This window comes from Pongo abelii, chromosome 15 (assembly GCF_028885655.2).
Source record: "Pongo abelii isolate AG06213 chromosome 15, NHGRI_mPonAbe1-v2.0_pri, whole genome shotgun sequence".
NCBI classification, from domain to species: Eukaryota; Metazoa; Chordata; class Mammalia; order Primates; family Hominidae; genus Pongo; species Pongo abelii.
In genome coordinates this window covers 93,634,464-93,655,473 of record NC_072000.2, presented here as the reverse complement: position 1 = coordinate 93,655,473, position 21,010 = coordinate 93,634,464, and the positions used below count along the sequence as shown (strand labels likewise).

Genomic DNA, 21,010 nt, shown 5'->3' with positions numbered 1-21,010 from the left:
AGCACCACAGATTGACCATAGAACAGTGGTGATCAGTGATTTAAGTACATTAAAAGGATGTTGTAAGACTCTTTAGGTAGATTTCTATCATACAGAGAATTTTCCTTATCTAAACCACTGGATTTATCCGACCTTCATTCCCCGTACTGCTCCATCCCTGATGTCTACTCAGTTTTCAGCCAAATCAAGGTCAGGATAAAGAAGAGATTTGGATGGAAGTAAGCTGGATATTCAGGCTCCTGCAGTAATACTCAATTATTGAATTCTCTAGAAACACCAACTCTGCTATAATGAAATCCTCAGTTTTAAAATATCTTTATAAATCAGGTGATTCTGTATTGGCAACAGCCAGCTTGCTGTTCCCTGCTTTGTTATAAAAATAAGATGGTAAAATCCTGAGAGCTTGCTGGGATTGTTAAAAGATAATCTTCAGTATTTTAATGCACATTATTCTTCATGCAACTTTGAGCCTTAAGTGCCCCGAAACAGAGTAAGATCGGAATCCAATGGAAGAGCAATCAGCTGGTGTCATCATCCTGAGACTCCAGTCCGGTCTGCTGTTACCCTATGAAGCTCCTGGCCACTCTGTGGTCACAACTGCCTGGCTGAGAATCAGGGCTGTGGGAAATACCATGGCTGAGATGCGTGATGCTCATTTAATTTTAGTATGGTGGATCCAAAACAAAATAAAACAAAAGTTTCATTAACATCAAGGTTTGTAGTATGTATTTTCTAGCACATTTGACATGATTTTGATGTGTGATAGCATTTTTGTGCTGTAGCTCATTTCTTCTTCTCTCCTACTCCTCCTCAATCATGTAATGTGTCCCTATACCTGCCATACTATTTGTACCTCTGGTAATGAAATTCCAGTGGGCAGAATGTGTCACTGGCATTTCTGCTTGCTAACAGTATTGCTGTCCTAGGTAACTAGAGACCCTGGTTTACCGGTGAAGCATTCACCGTATAGCCCTTCAAATTCTTCTGTGTGTGTGTGTGTGTCTGTGTGTGTGTGTGTGTGTGTGTGTGTGTGTGTGTGTGTGTGTTTCTGCCAAACTTAAAAATGCATTACTCGAACCTATTTTTCTCATATTGAAGGTGATTGATAATGCATTAACCAATATAATTTGTCATGTACTATTTTGGTGAGAGTAATTTATACTGCCTCTTGGGCTGGATGTAGTAACATTTTTGACTAAGTACTTTCTAACATTAATCTAAACCAATCTTTGATTTAGAATATAACCTACTTTCCAGTCTAAGGACATTTTACTAAGGCTGGCTTGGTTATAAAGTTTTCTACTGGCTGTCTTAAAACAGTGAAAATGCTCATCTATAAATGCAGTAAGTGTCTTCGTGATATATTGATCTCTCCTATTTTCTTGCCTCTCCTGTTACCACACTGTGGGTGGTAATATATCTGCAAAATGTTTTATAGGGTATGGAGTGCAGCATTTTAAGCCAAGAAATCGAAAACAGGATACGAAACAAGAGAAGAGGGGGAAGGAGGAAGTCGATTAAGGTCATCTCCATATATTAAGGATTTAGTGGTAGAAATGCCAAGAAAGGCAAGTTTGCATTTGTAGCAGACAGGTGGCACCAGGAAGTGTTGGAAAACCCGCTTGGTCTCAGAAAACATGATTAGGAGTTCTTTGCCACATACATTCATGAAATTATGAACAGGTTAGCATATATTCTTAAGTTATATGCTATGCCGTTAAACTATGTGAATTTGCCATTTTGTGTGTCTGTCGGTCATTCCAGTGCCCAGGTGTGAGCAGGGTCAAGATGATAAGCAGAATGCTCACACAGATAGGTTCTGCACTGTGAAATATGAAACCTGTTTACAATAAAGCAGACCTCATGGTTTTCGAGGATGCATTTTCAAAGGGTGTCAGTAATGCATACTTGGGGAAATGTTTTGAGGGAAGTGTGGGAAGGGGTTGCAGGTGTATGAGTACAGATGAACTTGGCCTTATGCTAGTTTCTCTTCTCTTTCAGCACATCAGGTCCACCCATCTGGCCGGGCAGTACCTTCTTCAAGAGAAATGGAGCCCTTCTCCAAGGTAGGTCCCTAGCAACACCCTTCCTTTCCCTCCCCCTCACCCACCCGCCTTTCATCACTCCTTTGTGCTTGGTGTCAAATAGGAGAGTTCTGTCTCATTTAAGAGTGGCCGCTCTCTGGAGAAGTGTGACTGTTGTGGGTGGGGTCCGTTTATCCAGTTCTCTTTATTTCTTCCTACTCAAGCTTCTCGGTCGCTGTGAATCATGAGTCTGAAACCAGGCCTCTAAGGACTGCTTCTTTGGCCCGCCGTCACTGTTCATATTCTGGAAGTGGTTGGCTTACTTTGGTGACGTTGGAATTACATGGTAATTAGAATGTGACAGAAACATAAACTAGGCTGATAAAAGCACACCCCGTTACATGTTTCAAAAACTTGAGCTGAAAAAGGAGGGTTTGGTTATTCTGGCACTTGTATCATCATGGAGGTGCATGCATTTCTTGCTGTTGCCCAACATCTACATGTACCTGGAAGGTTGGCCATGGTTTGTTCTGAGGTTCGGAGTCCAGTCACCCTACATTGGTCCCCACAAGTGTCACCTACAGGGGACACCCTTGCTGTTGTCCAGCCCAACTCAGCTGCCTTGTCCTAGTCCTTAGGTGGTGTGCTCACGGAATTCCAGTGACCTTTCATCTCTACTTTTGCCATTAAGTTCCTTTTGAAATGGCCAAAGTTGAGGAGGAATAAATGATTTAAAAAATAGCAAAGGGGTTCACTTTTAATACTTTTAGAAATAACTTTGGGGTTATCGCTATTTTGGATATCTGTTCTATAAATAAGGAATTGAGTGGTCTTGGAGCTTCCTATCCCTCCTACTTCTGTTGATTGGCTAGGAGTCAGACAGGCCCCACTGGCCAAATGCGGATGGGTTTGGCTGTGCTAAGAGCTTTTGAACTACACTGGGCTTATGGTGAGGGATTTTAGTGTCTATTGATTGGTTGAGAGCTATTTAGCCTCTTTCCCTTAAAAGTACAGGCTGAGGGCCGGCCCTATGTGTGAAAGAGTAGAAGATGAGTGTGATTAAGAAGAGAGATATGTATCTTCAGGTTTCCGTAGTAGCTCAAACCCTTGTCAGAGATGTCATCACATTTTTAGTGCTGATTTATAGGCCCCGCAATTGCATACTGTCATTTTAATAGCCCGTGAAATTGGGAACTCAAGCGTTTCTTTGTATTTTTGCTTCATACAGGTGAAATGTAGTCAGGCAAGTTTGGTTAAACCTAATTTTAATAATCATCGTAGATATCCTAAATGTTGAAGAAAACAAAAGGAAGTCCCTCCACTCTCAAAAATTAACACATAATTTAAAAAAATCTATTCTGTTTTCCCTTCAGATAGTAGGAGTGGAAACTGATTAGGATCAGCCTTTGGGTTCTTTTCAAGTGAGTTTCAAAGTTATGTGCATCATTTTGCCTCTAGAACTATAGCAGTGATATGAATATCATTCGGGTTTGGATTATTTTAAGAAAAGAGATTTTGTTTTCTTAGAGCCTTTTCTCACGATTTTTATTCATTCACTTTGGCATTAGGTAAGTTCTTTTTGTTCGTTTCTGTGGGGCAAAAACATGAGAGAAATATTAATATTGATAAGTTTTCTGAAGTTGAGAGATGTCAGTATGAGATTATCCCGTGAGTGTAGACTTCTTTTCTCTTCCTGATAGGGTTACAAATTCCCCCAGTAGCTCTAGGCACTGTGAATTAAACTAGTACCGATTTCAGATGCTTATTGAATCCACATCCAGTTAAATGCAACCCATTAAAATTTTGTCCCTTTGAAAATCAGAAGAATCTTGGTGAGAGCTTGGGAGGGTGGGCAGAGATTTGTTAACATTCATTTTTTTTCTGTGATGTTTCTTCATTCCCTAGAGTTCTGGAGACACTTTTGTTGTGATAATATTTTTTTGGAATATGTGGGTATTCTTCCTAATTAATATTTTTGTGTTCCTTTGGTGGGTGGTTCTGGGCCACGGGAAAGTTGCTAAGGCCCACAAGCAAGATTTTACGAATAAAGATATGAGTACCTAAAGAAGAGACTGTCCAGTCATGCCAGGGGAAGGTTTGGGTTGGAATCAAGTAGAAGAAAAATGTGCCTGTTTAATGCCACTCTCTCAGGTTCTTGGTTTCTCGCTTTCTATTCAAAAATGTACACGCACCCCTCCTTTCCCCCTATAGCAAGTGGAAGGAAAATTTTCTAGATAATCAGACCAGTAGGGAACTCTGTTAATAGGTTCCAGCCACAGGCTTTGGAATTGAGGGCAAGTAGAACAAGGATGCTTGTCCCCAAAGATGCCAGTTCTCAGCACTGGGGGAGAAGGTGCAGTTTGGTCACGTGGGGTTGACGTGGGAATCTTTCTTTAGGGTGCTGTGGGACCAGTGACTGGCCAGCAGAAGCCAGCCGGGGTTATGGATCATGAGTTATGGATCACTAGCAGGACTGGCAGAATTGAACCAGGGTGGGGGATAACTTGCTTCATGGAGTGGTCTCCCCAGGACTCAATAATGCAGGATAGGAAAATAAGTAGGATATGGTTTGGCTGTGTCCCCACCCAAATCTCATCTTGAATTGTAGCTCCCATAATTCCTACATGTTGTGGGAGATCATTGAATCATGGGGCGGTTTCCCACATACTGTTCTCGTGGTGGTGTAGAAGTCTCACAAGATCTGATGGTTTTATAAGGGGTTTCCCTTTTGCTTGGCTTTCATTCTCCCTTGTCTGTTGCCATGTAAGACGTATCTTTTGTCTTCCACCATGATTGTGAGGCCTCCCCAGCCATGTGGAACTGTGAGTCCATTAAACCTCTTTTTCTTTATAAATTACCCAGTCTCCAGTATGTCTTTATCAGCAGCGTGAAAATGGACTGATACAGTGGGGGTGCCCTGTCGTGTAGAGGAGGGAGACCTATTTTTGTCAGAAGGGTGGGAGCAGAGGGGCTGTCACTTCTTGGGAGAACTGACACTTAAGGCCTTAGAAAAGCAGATAGATATAGGTGTGTGGAAATAGAAAAAAAAAAGAAAGTCATTGCAAGAAAGAGAAATAACCAGAGAACTTAGCTTCACAGAGACCATAGCAACAGCGCAGAACCTGAGCACTTCATAGACACCTTTGGATAGCGACGGGAAGAATAATGCAATGTCTGAAGAGGAAATAATGGAAGTTAAAACCTGAAACAAAGTTGAAATCAAAATGACCTAATAGTTAGAGCGGGGCACCAGTTTTCATTGCCTAATCATTGTTTGGTTTAGAGTGGAAACTTAGTACCTTTATTTTTCCCAGCACAAAATCAATTGCAAGAATTAACTGGTTGTTCTCGAGGTCCTCCTTGGACGTCGGGTGCAGTGCCTGTATTTTGGTTCAGAATCACTGGCAAGAGGGGCTGCTGAATCACCTCTCGGTTTTGAGGATAATGGGGTAAGATTTGGTTTGGATTACACCAGGCATGGGTACTTAACATAATTGGTCATTTCATCAGTTCACAGTCTTTATTTTAAATGCCATTTAGGCTGCTACAGACAGTTTCAGCAGGCTAGAGAGCACTTCAGTTCTTGTACAATTGAAACCAAGCAGAGCATTAGAAGGGGACAAGCTCATTGTTCAGAGGGGACCCAGGGCGGGCTGAACAGAAGAGTGGCTTATTCAGAGCCCTGCAGGCGTGGCCAGCTGACAGGTGTCCCCGCTGTCCCTTCTTGTGTCTGTCTGTCTCTGTGTTATGGTCTCTCTGTGTTTTAAATGTGTTCTTTATTGTATTCATTTAATTCGTTTACTAATCTCTGTTATTTTGTTAATGAAAAGAATAAAGTCTTTTTTGTATTTTCCCATTTCCAAACTCCCTGTCCCCCTCCCCCATATTCCATTCACACATCAAACTTAAAATTAGGTTAGTTTATTAAAACATCACCCTTGGATGATTTGTTGTAATGAGTCAGTGATTCATAATTAAAGACATTGCTCACCCCTAATCTGACCCTTCATCTGGTCTCTGATGGTTTCATCCCAAAACGACATAGGCACCTCTGCTCTTGGTAGCTTCATGTCTTCTGCTGAAAGTTGCCACAAGCCATGCTGATTTTATTTCGTACTTCTGCCCTCTTGGCCTTGTAGGCCCTGTTGGCCTCAGAGCTCCCAGCGGAGTTTTGTTCAGAGAGGAGCTACTGCCTGACCATTTTGGCCTGCTTTTATTTCTAGCTCTTCCTCTAAGCAGGCATTCCCTGGGCCTACCTTCCCCACCCCACCTGCAAGCATTTCTTGATGATACATCTCTGTGTGTCCAGTCCTGGGTTAGGCTGGAGATCCCCAGGGGAAGTCCAGGTCCCACCCTCTCAACCACTCACAGCCCGTTCTGTGGTCAGACCACGAGTCCTAGCCCTTCTTGGAAAAGGCTGCTTGGCCCACCCACTCTAAGAAGCCCAGCCACCGTCAGCACAGATGAAACCACTGTTTTTACAAACCTTTCCAGTGACTCACTCGACACCCTTACCCCCTTCTGGTCATTCTTCCCTCTTCGTTTTCTCCATCACTGTAGTATTGGGCCACTAATTATTATCAACTCTGTGTCCCTAGGATGCAGTGGTAGAATTAAAATAAATTAACATATTTTATTTCCATTCACTTCTGTTGGTTGTTGTTGTTGTTGAGACGGAGTCTCGCTCTTGTCGCCCAGGCTGGTGTGCAAGTGGTGTGATCTTGGCTCACTGCAACCTCTGCCTCTCGGGTTCAAGTGATTCTTCTGCCTCAGCCTTCCAAGTAGCTGGGATTACAGGCATCCACTACCCCACTCAGCTAATTTTTACGTATTTTTAGTAGAGATGGGGTTTTGCTATGTTGGCCAGGCTGGTCTCGAACTTTTGACCTCAGGTGATCCATCCGCCTTGGCCTCCCAAAGTGCTGGGATTACATGCTTAAGCCACTGTGCCTGGCCATCCGTTTACTTCTGACAACTCACACTGGACGAGCTAATGTAATGGAAGGACTTAAAGGCATTTTCAGCTCACAGAGGAGGATTGTGTTGCCTTAGACTCCCACCTATCCACCCCCACAGCTTAAATAGGGAAAAAGGAAACCAGGTCTTCTGCTGTGAGATGCATGCTGTTCCTCCATGTGCACCAATGTACGTGCAATCCATAGAATGTGCATGAAGCTGACATGATGGTTAGATGACTTGCTTTGAGGAATACCAGTTTCCCATGTTCTAGGTTGGCTTCATGTCCAAACTTACTTGGGAGTAATAGCGTTTATCACCCGTTCTCCACAACCCTTACCCCCTCCCATAACTCTGCTATGAACTTTTACTGCTGAAATGTATGAGATACCTCACCTTGGTTGTCTTTCATGCCATGAAAGGCTCAAGAGGAAGTTATAGTGGAAGGAACACTGGATTATGAGTCAAGGGACCTGGGTTCTGGTCTCAACCCTTCACTTGGTAAACTTTGTGACCTTGGACAAGCCACGTGGCATACCTAGTGCTTCATTTGCAATTTAAGTAGCGGACCTCAGCGATGGCAAAGATTCCCTATCTAGTACCAGCTCTGATCCACTCTAGCAACTTACACCAAAATACGTCAGAATGGATTTTGATGCTTAGTTCTGGCTCAGTGGAGAAAGAGTGTTATCTTCAGCCAGCTGTGTCTGCTGTGGGTGCAAAGAGAGGACAGAGTGGGTGGAAGGCTGGCTGAAGATACCCATCCCCAAACAAGATGATTTTCCAAGGTCCTGTGGATCTTAGGGAGGCAATACGATATATTATAGGTTTGGACAACCTGGAAGTGAACCCTGTGTTGGTTTCTTGGGCAGCTGGCTTAACTTCTCTTTAGGAGTCGTGACAATGCTTGTCTCTTGGAGTCCTCGCGAGGATTTGGTGGATTCACATTAGTCAAGCACATAGGACAGTTCATGCTAAATTCCCAATCAAGGTTAGCTATTGAAATATTTTACGAAACTGCAACTCTTAGGAAAATAGGGCTAAAATCCTCCAAATGTGGTTTCCTTGTGCTCTTCGCCTTCCTGGCTCACAGTCCTTTTGCCCATCTGTTAGGGCGGTTCTCAGGATGGGGCAAAGGCTGAGGATGCCCAGAGCCTGTTGGATGTGTACATAAACCTGAAGGAGAATTCATACATATCTTTATCTCAGACACTTTTAATTTCTCATAAATAGGACTGCTTGCTTGAGAAGTTCACCCAGCTCACAAGTACCAAGCTGTACTCGATACTCTCAAAGTGTATATTCACAGCAGATGCACACATAGCTGTGTGAAAGAGCACGGGCTTTAGCATCACATCAAACTGGGGCTGAATCCCTCCCTCTCTGGGCCCCAGCTCTCTGACCTTGTGCCTCAGGTTCGATTGTCTGTAAAATGGGCCTGCGAGATGTGTTTCTCACAACCCCGTTTTACAATCAAACCTGAGGCCCAAGGTCTTTGTGATCTTTGTAATCTTGGCGAAGATTAAAGAACTGTGAATGTCGCAGTCACTCTGGTGCCTGACACCTCACAAATGCTCCATACGAAGTCAGCTTTAGCCTTCAATGTTTCATGCCTCACGTTTCTGACCATTCATTCTATTCCAGTTGAAAAAACTTCCAAAACTCTCCAAAGGAGCATTTTCCCAAACACCTTCCTTTCTCATGATTTCCATTTTCAGTGTCACCCTCCGATATGACCAGGATGTCACTACCAGACTCCTGTGTCTGGCCACAGCCTCTGGTCTGGAGTCCTGGCACCCCTTACCTCTCTGTAAGGGCCAATGAATCCCAGGTTTTGTTTGGATTTGCCCTGACCCTCGCCCACTCATTGCTTTCCCATTTGGTTGGAGCTTGAAGCCCCTGGGCTCTTTGGCCTCTTCTGTCTAATCTGCTCTGCAAGCTGACTCTTTTTTCCATTTTGCAAAGGAGGGCATCCACCTAATGCATAAATCTCCTGATTCTCACCCTCAGGCATACACATTAAAAAAAATTAGCAATGACAGAAAAGGAAAATAAGAAAACCTCTCTCCATTCCCCCCAACCCCTAAGTCCTAATTGCCTTCTGTCCTCTTTGGGCCTGCAGAGGCCCTCTGGTTTCAAGGAGGGGCCCTTTATTCTTGGCATCATTTGTCTTATTGTTCTGCACTGAGTTATTTGTAAAGATATTTCTGTAACTACAGTAATAGAGTCAGCTAGCTGCTTTTGCTTACAATCAGCGGTGAATTTACAGGGCTGCTGGTCTGCAGCTCTGATCTCTCAAGGTTTTATGTGGTCACTGAGGACATGCAGAACACAGTCTTAAGTTACTTTAAAAATACAAGGAAATGCAATTTAAAAAGAAGGATTTGGTTGATTCTGATCTTTGCCATCTCTTGAGATTCCAAATTTGCCCAATCTCTAGTCACCCCCTTTCTTCCCCAGTGGCTACAGCCTGGTGTGGAATCTGGGAAAATACCAGTCAGATATCCTGTATTTTCCTGTCTGACCTTAATTTCAGCTCTTCCCGCTACCCGTCTGTAGTAACCATTTTAACCAAAATCCAGTGATGCACACTGAGAAAATGGCAGTTTTGTGAACAGAAACACAGGAGTCAGGAAATCGAGAGCTTTTATTAAGAGCTTCCTCCAGGCCAGGTCCCTGCTGGGGTGTGTGTGGGCTTAATCTCATGTTTCAGGGTAACTGTTCAGTAGGAGGTGGAAACTGAGGCTGGACTTTGGAAGAGGGGAATCAGGGCGGGGAGGAAGCTTATGGGCATAGGTTATGGGCATAGATGAGCTTTGCAGGAGGGTATAGAATGGAAAAGAGGAAAAGGGTCCAGAGAGCTGACCCATATTCAAGAGCTAGGTTTACAGCAGTGGCCTTGAAGAAGCAGCAGCTCAGTCTGAAACTGGAGAAATCACTGAAATGAAAGGTGCAGAGTTTCACAAAGAGGGAAAGGGGCAGGAGCCCCCTCATAGAAGAATAGGAGGTCAGTTTCAGCAAAAAATTTCAGGGCTCTGGGGTTTTGTATTAGCATGCCACTTTCTCTCTCCTGAAATTAGGATTATTTTAATTTAATTTTTTTTTTTTTTTTTGAGACAGAGTCTTGCGCTGTTGCCCAGGCTGGAGTGTAGTGACGTGATCTCGGCTCACTGCAATTTCTGCCTCCCAGATTCAAGTGATTCTCTTGCCTCAGCCTCCTGCGTAGCTGGGACTACAGGCGTGCGCCACCATGCCCGGCTAATTTTTGTATTTTTAGTAGAGACAGAGTTTTCACCATGTTGGCCAGGCTGATCTCAAACTCCTGACCTCGGGTGATCTGCCCGCCTCAGCCTCCCAAACTGTTGGGATTACAGACGTGAGCCACCGCACCTGGCTTAATTTTTGTTTCTAATGTCAGTCCCCCTGCCCACCCCAAATAACATCTATTGCTTTTATTACCAAAATAATGTCTTTGTTATAGAAAATAGACAATCTAAAGATATTTTACCATCCACATGTAATGCCTATAATTTTACCTAATTTTACCATCCACATGTAATGCCTATAAGTTTTTTAAATTGAAGTGAAACTCATATAAAATTAATGATTTTACAGTGTACAGTTCAGTGGCATTTAATAGTCACAGCATTGTGCAACCATCACTTCTTTTTTTTTTTTGAAACAGAGTATCGCTCTTGTCACCCAGGCTGGAGTGCAGTGGTGCAATCTTGGCTCACTGCAACCTCCACCTCCCGGGTTCAAGCGATTCTCCTGCCTCAGCCTCCCAAAGTAGCTGGGATTAGAGGCACCCACCACCACACCCGGGTAATTTTTTTGTATTTTTAGTAGAGACAGGGTTTCACCATGTTGGTCAGGTTGGTCTCGAACTCCTGACCTCAGCTGATCCACCCGCCTCAGCCTCCCAAAGTGTTGGGATTACAGGCATGAGCCACTGCACTTGGCCTGCATTATTTCTTTGTACTAGCCTTATGCATTCGATATGGTTTACTACCATTTTGTAGATGGGAAAAACAAGGCCCGAAGCAATTGTTCTGCTCGAAGTCACAGAAACCTGAATTCACACCAGTCTTTACTTCAAAATGGCATACATATTTCTAAACAGTTTTCTACTTAAGATATTTGGATGTTCTACAGTGTTTTGCAGACTAGGGCTGAGGGAGAATCCTGTTATGTTTATAAGTAATTTACAATCCGACGAAAAGATGGAAATGAAAACTTTGTCTTCTTTCATTTAAGTAATTAAGGTGCTTCATTTCCCCTCCTGGTTCCTACACAGTTCACTTTATGGTTTTTAAAAACTAGATAGAGAAAAAAGGAAATCCTAAAATTAGTCATTCAAAGATTAACACAATGCGAGGAACCCACCCATTCTTTAATAGAATGAATATTTTATTTTAGTCTATGTGAATTTTATATTAGTAGATAGATGTAGATACAAGTAATTTTACACCAATTATAATTTATGTATAGGAATCTTTCCTTATTTAATTTCTGAGCATTTAAAAATGTTTTTCTAGCCTATTAAATTATGTCAGTTAGATTATAAAATATAAAGATTAAACAACCTTGGATCACATTGCACTGCAGAGCCTACTTTTATCAAAGTGCTCAGTCTTAAAATACAATTGAAAAAGTCATTCCCCTTGAAATTCTGTTGAACTGTAAACGGAAGTCTAGAAATATTTTTATACAATTGCCAAGAGATTTTAATGAGGAAGGATAACTTTTTAGAATATATTCTGAGCGAGCTGTTCACATGACAGTTTCAGACATGGACTTAAAATCATCCACCTATAAACTGCAAGGGGTCAAGTTTGTGTTCTTGTTTGGTTCCCTTGACAACCAGAAGGTGTGGCTCAGAGTTTCTGGGGAGTACCTGCTGTGGTGCACGTGACATGGGAGTGGGTGTGTGTGTGCAGGAGTGTGCCCATGCATGAGTGAATGTGGCCCCTGCCCTCAGGCCTTTACCAGTGCCAGGTGTGAACTTCCAGAATGAATCTCTCCTGCCATCCCTCTGCCCGTCTTTCTCCCTAGGTCCCCTGTTGGCCTTTGTGAGTCATGACACACAGGCATGAGGGTAAATGAGCTCAGCTTTTAAGTCAGGCGTACTTGAGTCCATTCCACACCTTGCTTCCTAATTGCCACCTGATTTTGGAGAAGTTTTGTAACCCGCTTTGAGCTACTATACAATGAAAAATATCCCTCTTGCAAGATTACTATGAGGATTGATGATGATCTGTTTAGCATCCCTGGCACTTAGTAGGTGCTCCAAGAGCAGGTGCCATTGCCACACTTCACTCCAGAGGAAGCGGCATAACTAGGAGAGAAGTATATGGACCTTGGAGCTCGCCAACCTTAGGTTCAAAGGCCAGCCTCTGCCACCCACCAGCCGAGTGACCTCGAGCAACTCATCCAATGAGTTTGAGCCTTTCCTTTACAGTCAGTCGAATAGGTAGTAGTACTTACTTCATGGGATTTTGTGAGAATTAAAAGATAATGTATGGACAGAGACCTGCACAGTGCCTGGTGATGATTGGGTATCCAATAAATAGAATTAATGATGCTTATGATAGCATTTCTGCGATATCCTGCAATTTCCTAAGATGTTCAGTACCTTCCACCCCCAACGGACAACAGCAAAAGCAATAGTAACATAGATCCTTCCCCGGCTGAACTGAAGTGATACCTTTAGGAGTGTTTCAAACTGTTTTCAGTCTCTCTGAAGCTCCTGGTGCATAAGGCAAATGCCCACGGGATGACCATGGGCAGAGTGGAATAGGAGTCTTGACTGGCTATTCTTTCTGACCCTTCTGAGTGACTAAGATCCTGCAGAAATGTGACAGAAAAAGAAAGTTCCTTGGAGATGGGCTGGAATTGCTTGTGATCTGTCCCTCTGATTGTGTTAGAATGCTTCCAGCCAGGTCCAGGTCCATTCTGCCTTAGCACAGCAAATCAATCACTGTGACATGGAGGGTTTTCCAAAAGAGAAAAGATTTGTTCACAAAGGTACCAAGTGAGGAGGCAGGAGAACAGCTCTCAAATCCACCTCCCTGAAGATAAGGCTTAGGGATATTTATGGGTTAGGGAAGCAGGGTGGTCTAACGTGTGGGGAAAGGTGATTGGCCATGGGGAAAAAAATGAAGTAACAGGTTCATTCTGCACAAGCATAGTCGGGGTTCATGGCATCTCAAAGGAAGTATGTTCCGTAAATGGCAGCATTAGCGTATCTGGGGGTGGAGCTTTTGGCCCTCCAATGTCAAAAGGCCACCTCTCCGGCACTTGCGCAGGCCCAGTTGAAGGGGCAGTGGTCCTAACTGGTTTGAACTGGACAGGAGCTTGCCCTAGTTCCTGAAGAACAACTGTTGCGACCATTACCATGGTGACCTATGAATGTTATCTGTAAAGTAGCCAGTGAAGGTCAAGTTCCAGCATTCAGTGGCAAGGCCTCAGCTTCATGGAAAAAGGAAAAAAGAAATAACAAAAAGCAAGTGACCCAAAGCAAGCAGTACAGGCAGATCCGATCAAATTAACCCCTTGGTTTCAAGAATGCAAACTAGACTAAGACATTTGCAAAGACTAGTTTCAGAGACCACAGGGAGACTGCAAGACAGCCAGCCATACTTGCAGTGATACGGAACTTTACAAAGTCATTGAAGGAATTGTGTTGAACTTCTCCCTACCTCATCGTCACCACAGCGTACATTGGTTGGCCCCTCTTTCCATAGGCTGTGATTTCTAATGGAGCTTGATCAGGATGATCTGAGCCTGCTAATATGACACATGTTGCAGCGAGGAGTTAGAACCACAGGTCTTGGTGTTGATGACGTCTGCCAGTAGAGATGCTCCCAACGTCCTAGTTGTGGATTCATTTCCCACATTTTGAGGGATTTTGTGAGGATGTTGTGATAAGAAACAAGAAGGCTGTGACATGTATAAAGGTCAATTGTGTGCTATCATTTGTGTATTGTATTTCTGAGGCTCTGGGAGACTTTTGTCTCTGTGTTTTGCCATGCATGGCCTGGAAAAGAAATAGTTGTGAAGTTTTCACTTTTAAACTTTGCAGCTGTCATGGGCCCAAGTTGCAGTGGCTCACATGGACAGTATGGGTTCCAGTAGCCCTATCAGGACAGCTTTCTCCTCCCACCCCTCCACTTCCCATAGATTCCAAATGGGAGGTGCCAGCTTCTTACAGGAACTCCCTGGCCTTAGTGACTGGTGGAGGGATGGGCACGTGGCCCAGTCCAGGCCAGAATTCCACCCTGGGCTTCGCATCCTGGCTCTGGGAGCTCCACAGGGTGTGCTGGCCTCACGAGCCCTGCACGTGGAATCTGCTGGGGTACGGGAAATGGCACCAGCACAGAGACGCACAGACAGGGGCCACTCTCTCGTTGCCCTACCTGTGGCTGGATTTGATGGGCTCATAAATTCTCCTTTATACTTCAGCCAGCTTGAATTGGGGTTTTCTTATGTACAGTCGAGAGTCATGACGAATACAGTGTCTCTAATTAACAGTGTTAGTTTAAGTATACAGCACTGGTGATTTCTGTGTGTCAGCGTCATTTCAGCCTCTTTGTTGTCTTAAGAGGCCCCCTTAGTGGTTTGACTGTCCCTTGAGGGAATAGAAGGTGAGCTTGGAGAGTTTTCAGAGACGGTGACTTGATTTAGAGAAAGTAGGATCATAGTAGTAATACTCCTCACATCCACGTACCCCCCGTTAGAGCTGCAGAGACCTGGCTTAGATGTAATTTCATTTACTTCTTGAGAGGTAGGTGGTATCTTCCTGATCTTACAGATGAAGAAACAGAAGCTTAAAGTCGAGCATTTGGCTAAGCCAAGCAGCATATATGTATATGTGTAAATGAATGTGTAGCTGTATGTGTGTGTAGGTGCATATATGTTTAAGTGTGATGAGCATGTGTGTGTGTATGTGTGTGTGTGTATTATTATGAAGGATTTTCAGAGTCAGGATTCAAAGTCAGGTCGCTCAAATGCTAAATTCAGGTCTATAGCACAATTGCTATTTTAGGCAATCCCCATTTCCTCCAAGTTCATTGACTCACATGTCCAACCAATGCCATTTATAGTTAGATGGCCTTATATAGAGAAGAACTGTGTTCACCCCCTGCCACGGCCCCCACCGCCAACACGCACACATACTCTGATCGTTTTGGAAATGGAGCACATTTTCTCTTTTAACATCTGATGTTCCCCTCACTGCATTTTGGATTCATTGTGAACAATTTTGAGTCTCATTAGAGGTGTCTTAATTTTAAAAATTAAGTTGGGAACTAGCAAGTGAGATTGAAGAGGCTATATCTTTGGTTCTGAACTGGATTTTCATTACTCAATTACTCTTCAAATTATACTGATTTGAGATGTGATTATTATTATTTTTCCTAAGTAGATTGGATAATGAGAGAAATGCAAAGGCATGCTAGACTAATAGTGATCTGAGTTTCTGCTACCTCACTTGTCCTCCCATTTCATCTCCCCCAGCCAGAGCACTGCCCCGGCCCCTGCTTCCTAGTCTACCTGGTGAGCCACCCTCCCCTAACCCAGCGAAGGCAGCTGCTTCCCTGTCTTTCCAGCGTCAGCCCAGCTATGACCACTGCAGCGCCAGGGATCCTGGCCAACTTGCGCATTGTAATCACGTGATGCAGTGCTCACCATCCTGCAGCAGTTTCCCATGTTAGCTCCCAGACCTTCCTTATAAGCTTCATTTAAATGTAAGATTTAAATTGTATCATCTACCCCGAGAACCCACTGTCTAGCCACCCTCATCTCCTCAGGGTCAAACCTGCTCACGGTACCTTTATCAGAATTGCCCCTCAACTGCTTGAAACACATTTCTTTCATCTCCCTGTCCTTTTTCCTGTAGGGAAGAAGGTAAACTACCTAAAAGGGAGGTGGTGATGTTTTCTCCCCGCATCCTGCTTCATCACTTTTCCTCTTTGCTTTTAAATACACACGTGTCATGCTCAAGTGCTGTCTGTGCATTTACTCATGGCTCGTGCCTATGGTATGAGCCTCATTACTGGGTGAGCTTCGCCAAATGAGCTTTTGCTGTTGCTGCAAATACAAGGGCATCTCTTTTGTTTTAGGGCCTGGAGTGACATTGTGATGGAGAAGTGCACAGTTGACCATATCGAGCCGGTCAGGAGGGTAGATTTAAGAGATGCAGCAACAGCAGCCTCTCGTATAAGCAGCAGAGTCTTCCCTGACACCTTACTTATTTCCCCCAGGATCTGAGCTCTTTCGCCATGGCAGGAACCACTAAGATTGGTTATCCCGTTACTTCTGTCTTCCAGCCAGACTGTAATCTCCTTGAGGCTGGAGTTTTCTTATCTCTATCCCCAGCACCTTGCAGGTTACCCAGCACACGGTAGAAAATCAATGAAGGTTTGTAAAATATATGCATGTAACTTACTGTTATGGACTGAACTGCATCTCCACCCCCCGCCCCCCGCCTCCGAAATTTATATGTTGAAGCCTTCACCACCACCACCCCGCATGTGACTGAATTTGGAGATAGAGCTGTTAAAGAGGTAATTAAGATGAAATGAGGACATAAAGAAGGAGTTTTTATAAGGACTGGTGTCTTTGTAAGAAGAGATACCAGGAATGTACATGTACTGAGGAAAGGCCACGTGAGGACACAGTGAGAAGTCGGTCACCTGCAAGCCGGGGAGACAGCCTCAGGAGAACCCAAACGTGCCACCTCTTTGCTCTTTGATCTCGGACTTGTAGCCTCCAGAACTGTGAGAACATCAATTTTTGTTCTTTAAACCACCCAGTCTGTAGTATTTTGTTCTGGCAGCCTGAACGGACTAATATATTTACCAACTGTCCTAGCATCTTGTATCCCAAAGCTGGGACTGTAGGGGTCAACTTTGGCTGCTAAGGGCAGTTTGGGAAGATCCCAAGGTTGGCTGCTTAAGATAAATCCACAGTAATGGGCAGCTGTGTCCCACCCCGCACTCCTCCTTCACCACCAGTGAGGCAAGTCTGGCTAAGGCTGTTTCAGGCATTCCCACCCTACCAGGGAACGTGAATGTCATCATCAACTAAGATTCATATTTTAACTTGACCTGCATCACCATATGCCCCGAGACCTTGGCAGTTCTGTACACCCATGAATAATAGCAATTAGCATGAAAAGAAAGCTGAAAGAGTCTCAAATAGGAAGATCTGCAGCCTGGCCTTAGACCTTCCACTTCCTAGCTATGTATACTTGCATGTGTAATTTTGCCTTTTTGGGGTCTATGATTTGTTTTTAAAAGTGGCCGTGCTGCTATAATGGACAGTTCCTTCTCCCTCTTTTGGGAATTAACCCTGGCTTGCAGCTGGAGAGCCCTCCATCCCCCCAGTCCATTCATCTGTGTGCTTCCAAGTGATGTCTCTACCACTAGTTTAAGTCACTCTCATTCCTCTGGCTACACTGGTGTTTCTGGGTGGTCATGTGATAGAGGCTGGTCTGATTACAGTGATTCTCAGACCTTTTCCAGTGAACACTGGGGAAATGCTAGATTCAAAGCTGCTATTTGTAGCCCCAGGGGCTGCCGGCAGCCACCTGTGAACAGAGGAGAGCCTGTCCAAGCCTATTTTCACCAGCAGCGTTGCTGAGTTGGGGGACAGAGAATAGGACTTGGTAAATGCTATTTGAAAGACATCACTATTCCTGGTTTCCCCAGTCACAGGCGATAAAGTCTCTTCAATTCGGTTTTTAAAAATCGCTAAAGATGGAAAGATTCCTAGCTGATAAAGCTATTAACACCTGCCCTGTACACCATACAGGAGCTTTCATAATACAATTTCTAAATAAGATCGTGAAGGCAAAGGTTGTGACATGCAGTTTGAACACAGGGAATTATTATTTGGAAAATCCAGTGACTGGTGCCTATTGGACTCAATATCACGCTCTTTGAACATCTGTGAAAAGATGTGTGCATTCTTAGCACAATGTCACCTTGTAAGGAATGAATACATGGAAGCTGTTGTTATCATCAGTAAGAATTATTGCAGCAGTGATAGGAGGGGGATGTAGAAGTCTTTGAGAATTTTGATTTGATGATGAAGATAGCTGCATGGAATCCTACTTGAGAAGGAATTGATTCTGTTTCTGTTGGGGTTAGGTGATACCAACATCCTCCTGATGTGGATGGCACTTGTTTGTGGAAACTGAGTAGTGTCCTCATAGCCAAGTTCCTGACGATGGAAACTCATGGGGAGCCCTTTCCTTGTGAGCCCACCCTGAGGGTGTTCCTGCTTTTCTTGGGCCTGATTCTCATCTGATCACCTTGGCTGGATGTTGCCCCAGCCAAGGACAGTATACAAAGACAGGTAAAGGTTCTGGTTATCCTTGTGATGTGATATAGTTTGGCTGTGTCCCCACCGAAATCTCATCTTGAATTGTAGCTCCCATAATTCCCATGTGTTGTGGGAAGGGACCCCGTGGGAGATAATTGAATCATGGGGGTGGTTTCCCCATACTGTTCTCTCATGGTAGTGAGTAAGTCTCATGAGATCTGATGGTTTTATAAGGGTTTTCCCCTTTTGCTTGGCTCTCTGATTTCTCTCTTGTCTGCTGCCATGTAAGATGTGTCTTTTGCCTTCTGCCATGATTGTGAGGCCTCCTGAGCCATGTGGAACTGTGAGCCCATTAAACCTTTTTCTTTACAAATTACCCAGTCTCGGGTATGTCTTTATCAGCAGCATGAAAATGGACTAATACAGGGTGCAAGGTGATGATTAGGGAGGAGAAAAGGGGGGCTCCTGAGGTACCAAGAGCCCCCTGTTAGTTCATTGGGTGCTGATTACATGGTAAATTTTCTTTCTTTCTTTCTTTTTTTCTTTTTTCTTTTTTTTTTTGAGATGGAGTCGCACTCTTGTTGCCCAGGCTGAAATGCAATGGCGTGATCTCGGCTCACTGCAACCTCTACATCCCGGGTTCAAGCGAGATTCTCCTGCCTCAGCCTCTCGAGTAGCTGGGACTACAGGTGCTCGCCACCATGCCCGGCTGATTTTTGTATTTTTTAGTAGAGACAGGGTTTCACCATGTTGGTCAGGCTGGTCTCAAACTCCCGACTTCAGGTGATCCCCCCACCTCGGCCTCCCAAAGTGCTGGGATTACAGGCGTGAGGCACCACCCTGGCAATTACATGGTAAATTGTTTGGGAAAATTCACTGAGCTGTACACATACAAGGACTTTGCTGGACATACGTTATTCCAATAGAAAGTTTCAAAAATGATTGGGCAGCTGCAATTTCATTACACCTATTTGATTTCAGATTTTTATTATGTACATGTAGTGAACCTCAGAATTCTTACATGATTAAAAAATAGGATTGTCATAGATTTTATCAAATCAATGTGGTAATTTAGAGCTGAGCGAAACACAAAGTAACAAGAATTTTTATCACAATTCAAGCATATTCTATAAAGTCTCTCCAAACCTGCTTGTTATTGATGTTGTTAATACAATATTTAGATTCCATTTTGAACATTCCAGCTGGCGAAGATTACTTAAATGTCAGTCCCTCCCAAGAATGGGTTGGTTTTTTGTTTTCTTTAAAAATTCATTGCCAGAGAGTTAGGTTCACAACTGTAAGTTAAGATGAACTTATGTGACTATAAGTGAAATTAGGAAAAAAATGAAAACCCTTCAGCAAAAACTTGAGAAGGCCTTTGCCAAAACACATTGGTAAATTACATAAGCTTTAAAATTTTATGTAGACAAAAGCGGTTTCTTTCCACCATAATATCTTGATGGTTAAGTATGTCGGTGAAGTAATTGTTTTATAAACTATTGTTTAAACCTTAAAACTTCATAGCAAGCGTTTTTCTAGGCAGAAAACATTGTGCTTGAAAACTTTGGAGATTTAAAAGCAAGCAGGCCAATTTCACTGCGATCTGTAATTTCCAGTGGAATATGGAATAGCCAAGATCTTTTTAATCGGGAAACATATATAATTATACCAATACCTTAGAGGTTTGCTTTGAAAAGAATCCTCTTTCTCTGCAGAATTTGTTGAAATGATTAAGGTTGTCTGTCAGTTCAGTGAACCATTTGTTATCTTCAATTAAACTGAAAGTCTCCATACATCAGCCCTTTGTAAATATTAAGTGGTTAATGCTGCCTCTTAGGTTTCCAAATGTCTTAAGAATGTGTTGTAATAAAAAAAAAATTAGCATCATTTTAATATTAATACTCTGACATAGATTTTATCTTGAGAGTGTTTCTGAACCAAAGACTCTGTTAGCCCCATATTCAGGGGCACAGGGAATCTCAGATATGTCTGTATTTGTTTTCCCGAAAGAGTTAAGACAATATTTTCTTTTTTTAGTTAAGGTTAGTTACCCACATGTACTGATTTTGACTAGTTTAACTCTTGAATTCTTCCTCTTTAGCATATTTTCCCTGTTCTAGTTCATCCTTTCCCCTCTCCGATGTCTGATAAAGACCTTCTTGCTTACTGTTTTCTTGGAACAAGGTAGTTTAAATAGTATTTCCTATGTGTCTGGGATCATTATTTTTCTGATAGCAGCAAAGTGCCACAGATCACACTGGCCTCCAGTTTGTGTATTTGTGTGTGTGTGCAGGGACTAAGTTAAATCATAGCATTTCAGAACTAGGCGGTTTCTTAGATACCTAGCTGGCCCCATCCTCAATGAATAGACAAGTAAACTGGGCCCAGAGTCAGGGCTTGCCCTGAGTCACAGGCAAACTGGTGGTAAAACCTGCCCCTTCTCAGGTCGGTCCAGCTCTCTTTTCCAGCCATCAAATTGGAGTAAACTCTCCTTCTCTTCTTCTTCTATTTTTTTTTTTTTTTTTTTGAGACAGGGTCTCACTCTGTCACCCAGGCTGGAGTACAGTGGCACGATCTCGGCTCACTGCAACCTCTGCCTCCTGGGTTCTAGTAATTCTCCTGCCTCAGCCTCCCGAGTAGCTGGGACTATAGGTGCCCACCACCACACCTGGCTAATTTTGTTTTGTTTTGTTTTGTTTTGT

The 21,010-nt window shown here is 43.4% G+C and overlaps 1 protein-coding gene across 14 annotated transcripts in view; it reads left to right on the top strand.

Annotated features, from left to right (window-relative positions):
* Positions 1 to 21,010, top strand: part of FOXN3 (forkhead box N3) — a 459,693-nt gene that overhangs the window by 332,526 nt on the left and 106,157 nt on the right. For all 14 annotated transcript variants that reach the window (XM_063715683.1, XM_054530372.2, XM_063715684.1 and 11 more), the window contains one exon: positions 2,002 to 2,066. In XM_063715683.1, the coding sequence (XP_063571753.1) occupies positions 2,002 to 2,066 (65 nt within the window). The remainder of the gene's footprint in view (positions 1 to 2,001; positions 2,067 to 21,010) is intronic.